Raw genomic sequence first — 4,287 nt, forward strand, 5'->3', positions numbered from 1 at the left:
TAGATAAGATTGGGATTCGCCTTTGTAAAAAATAACAGGATCCGTAAGTAAGGGCTGAGCCAAGAAAAAACAAATGAGGAGCAAGGACACAATTGCACTAACTTGTCCTTGCAAAGTTACAAAGTTTTTTTTTCTCTTTCTTTTAAACTTTTGACAATAACTCTTCCGGTATTCCCTCAAAATGAAAAGGAAAATAATAATCAGAAGCAATAATATCAAGACAGTTATAAAAATTTATGACATAATTCTTATTGATCATATCAAGCATAACTAGATAATTTACACTTCTAGTCTAGTAGTATTACAAAGTTTACAAACCAATGCAAATTTCTCTATAACACGAAAAAGAATAATCAAAACTGTATAATTCGTTCTAGGCATATAAGGGCGCGCGGCTACCATTTTTTCTCATCGATCAAGGCTTGAAGAACTTGACTTTAACGCCGGTCTCTATAACACTGTATAAACCAGCGGCGATGATTAAACACGTCAAAGCAATACCAAGAAGTCCAAGTCCCCAGTTTGTGTACCACATTGCACTACGACGTTTCGGTTTCTTGATAGAAATCCACATGAAACAAGGATAAGCTAAAGTGACAGGTAATGCCAATCCTCCGATCAAACCAGCAAGACTTCCCAAGAATGGTAATGCAACTGCTATGAAGTAATTCAAAAACCCGAAAAACAAACGAGAAAACACTCGGATTTTCCATGGCATTGCCTTGTTGAACTTCTTCGTGTATTTTTGTTCCATGTCATCGAAAGTTGGCATTCCATAGATTTGAAACGAGCATACAGCGTTTATCACTATGAATAAACCTGTTATTACAAGAATTGCCTTGGATGTGTCCTTGCTGTGGAATGCAAACAATGCAGACAACATACCGCCATTTTTTGGAATCTGCACACAACAGGTTCTTATTAAATCACAAATTCGATAGTTCCCAATTGTAGTTTTTAATCTTTTAGTTGGTTTTGATTTCAATATTACTTACCATATGACCATAAGCCCAGTAGCCACCTATTGCCAGGGGAAATAAACATGAAGCTACCATCAGATAGGCTATTTTCACACCTCTCCACATTGGAACTTTGGATGGATATTTCTCACTTGATGGCATTGTTCCCTGCAACCATCGTTAACGTTAATTAAGGCTGCGTATTCACTTGGTAATTAGCTAAATACGGTATGGTGTCCTCTCCGAATATCATCAAACTCTTGAATAAATACTCACTTGAATCTCGAGAAGAAGATTATGCCCTCTGAAAGCGAAAACGATGATACCAATAGCATTGAGTGCACCAAAAACACTTGAGAAATCACTATTGGTTAAATGAACGTAGGTAACACCAGGAACTCTGCCCTTAGCTATAGACACGGCCCACATAATTGTACAGTATCCGACTGCTGTAACCGCACCAACTAATGAGACACCGGCGATGGAATTCAAATTTGGAAGCTGAGAAAACATCACTGCGATGCATGTAAACACCAAATACCACTCAGCTGAAGTTAATGGCTTAGGATTACTACATGTGCCTCCGCATATAGTTTCATGGATAAGCTTCATGGTTGAACCGCCAATGATGATCAACGCAACACAGGTTCCTGCTGATAAATACATGATCGGAGCTGTCCCTAAGTATTTCGTTGCTTTCTCACCTGACAATAGAATTAGTCGATCATGAGTTAATTGAGTACTCAATATTGGAAGAATAATTTGATTTAGATGATTTTGTACATACCAAATGCTGCAGTGAATAGCTCTAAGTATCGGCTGTATCGGGTTCCATCAACTGATTCGTGAAGGTGCACGAGCAACCAGAGGGTGTAAAGTTGCCAGAAAAATATTGCTGTCAAGCTTATAATTCCCCAATTCCTGCATATATTTAAGAAATTTTTGTTTTTGAGAAAAAAAAGCTTGGCAAGTTATTTATAAGCAAATTTTTAACTAAATTTTATCTAGAGAGTATGTCAACTTACCAACCAAGGATGGTTAAGGCAACAGGAAGAACCAGAGCTTGAATACCAATACCAGAACAAAGAGTATGAAAAGCTGCATAATAAGCGTTACCATTTCTAGATTCAGTTATAGGAAGCCAATTATCAGGATCTTCAGGCTGAGGTTCTAGTTTAGTCATTCTAATCATTTTTCTAACAGGACTACCTAATGGTGTAATAAAACTTGGTGTCAATGAAAGTCTTGATCTTGGTGTTAGTGAACTTCTTGACCTTGGTGTTTTAACAGTAGGAGTATGATTCTTAGTAGACTTTGTTGATGCTTGCTGGTGATTTGGGCTTTCTAGAAGTAAAGGTGACCGGCTTAAAGATGGTGACTGGAATTGCGAAGGCGGTGCCGTAACCGGTGGTGTTTTCATAGCTGGTGGTGTTGGTGCCATTGCTGATGATCTTGGTGTTATTGGTAATGACATTAAATCCCCTCTTGGTGTTATTGGTGCTGAATATATTTCTCCTTTCCCTCCTTTAGGTGGTATTGGTACTGAATTTATTTCTCCCTTACCTCCTCCTCTTGATGCTATGGGCAGTGAGCTTACTGCCGCCGGTGGTATTGGTGCCATTGCTGATAGTCTCTCTTGGCCTAGAGTTCTTTCTCACCACTCTAAGAGAAGTATGATTTTTTGCGCTGGCTTTGATTCTGCTAGAAGTGTATAACTAAGGTATTTAAAGGGTTGTTGGCAGTACAAAACTTCAGGGCAATTGCTGGTGTGGTTCTTGGCAAGGTCAAGAACCCACTTGCTAAAGCAGCCTTTAGTGTAGGTATAATTTTCTCCGTCCATCCACTTATAGTAAGTAAAGAACACCATATGATCTCTAACCGTTTGTAGTGTCTAGTAAGTGGATGGTGGGGACTATTTACAAGGAATTAGATGGATGAGATTGTCTGTTGTTGTTCACCAACCTTGGCTTTAGTTGGGTCTATGGTGGTGGAAAAAAATGGTTATAGATGTCTTTGTTTGACGATTTTAATAGGTTGACCAGATAACACTTTAGGAAGAAATATGAGTCAAGTTTGTTATTCATTTGGGTATGAAGACAACAAGCAAGTTGTTGATTATTGTCTTTTTTTGAAAGGAGATGAAATAGAAAAGCACGTTCTATAAACATATTTTAAAACTCTAATTGAGGTTGGTAACAGATCGCAATCAGTGCTTAATTCTTAACTGAAAAAAATGAGCTATCTAAAGTTAGTTCTCTATTGTTATCTTATTTCCCACCAAGTCTCAAACTGTTATACCAGTGAACCGGTCGCAAAGTAAATCCGTCTTAATTGACCTGGTCACAAAGTTAATCCTTCAAATTAATACTTGGAGCTGAGTCATGTGGAGGTACAAGAAGAAATTTACGGTGGAGGTATAAATGAATTTCTACAGTGTCGTAGAGAAAGTTAAAAGACATTTGAATGCAGTTACCATTAGAATTAGAATCCGTTCGCAAGTGGAGTTAATGCAACTCGTCCATTCTTCGTTTTCCTTCTAGGCCAAATTTTCAACCAAAATTAAAGTATTTTGCTTGATCATACAGTAAATATCAGAAGAAATGGTTCAGGCGAATGGTATGACTCTCGTTAAGCAAAACATGATTACAAGCACATTATACATACGCTGTTAAGTGATCGACAAGAAAAAAATGAAATACAACTGGACTTTATCCATGTAGACCAGTATGAAAGTTACACAGTGTAACACAACAAATATAACGAATAACGACATCTAACTAACTAATGTAAACAGAGTGCTAAAGAGACTAAGATAGAAAAGTTGTATTTTGTGTTTACTGCCCTCGCACAAGTTGAAAATGGGAAACAACTCGAAGCTTGTGTTTCAGAAACTCAAACCTAGGATTGTCCAGACCCTTCGTAAAAAAGTATGCAGCTTGATATAAAGTCTACATGTAGGCGATCTGAAGATGCTTAGATTGGACTAACTCTCGAAAAAAGTGCTAGTCAATAGCCAGGTGCTTCATCCGGCTATGAAACATGGGATTAGATGCCAAGGCAGTGGCACTTTTATTGTCACAAACAATAGAAGGATGATCAAGTTGAAACATGTGAAGATCCTTTAAAACCTGGCAAATCCATGAAACTTCAGCTATAGTTGACGCAAGTGGCAAGTACCTTGATTCAGTCCTTGATTTGGAAACAATGGTTGTTTCTTTGATGACCATGAAATAGGTGAGTCCCCAAAAAAGATGCATTATCCACTAGTTGATCGTCTGTCATCAGGACAACCAGCCCAATAAACTTAAATATACCCTTAAATAGATCT

General features: G+C 37.8%; 1 protein-coding gene across 1 annotated transcript; it reads right to left on the minus strand.

Moving 5' to 3' along the window:
- Window positions 1–223: 223 nt before the first annotated feature.
- On the minus strand, window positions 224–2,641 carry LOC113289091 (lysine histidine transporter-like 8). The gene is made up of 5 exons (XM_026538263.1): window positions 1,985–2,641; window positions 1,747–1,880; window positions 1,236–1,663; window positions 996–1,127; window positions 224–901 (listed from the first exon to the last, which is right to left on the minus strand). The coding sequence occupies exons 1-5, from the start codon at window positions 2,578–2,580 to the stop codon at window positions 416–418; spliced, it is 1,776 nt and encodes a 591-aa protein (XP_026394048.1). The 5' UTR covers window positions 2,581–2,641; the 3' UTR covers window positions 224–415.
- Window positions 2,642–4,287: the final 1,646 nt, after the last annotated feature.

Source organism: Papaver somniferum, chromosome 6 (assembly GCF_003573695.1).
Source record: "Papaver somniferum cultivar HN1 chromosome 6, ASM357369v1, whole genome shotgun sequence".
Classification (NCBI taxonomy): domain Eukaryota; kingdom Viridiplantae; phylum Streptophyta; class Magnoliopsida; order Ranunculales; family Papaveraceae; genus Papaver; species Papaver somniferum.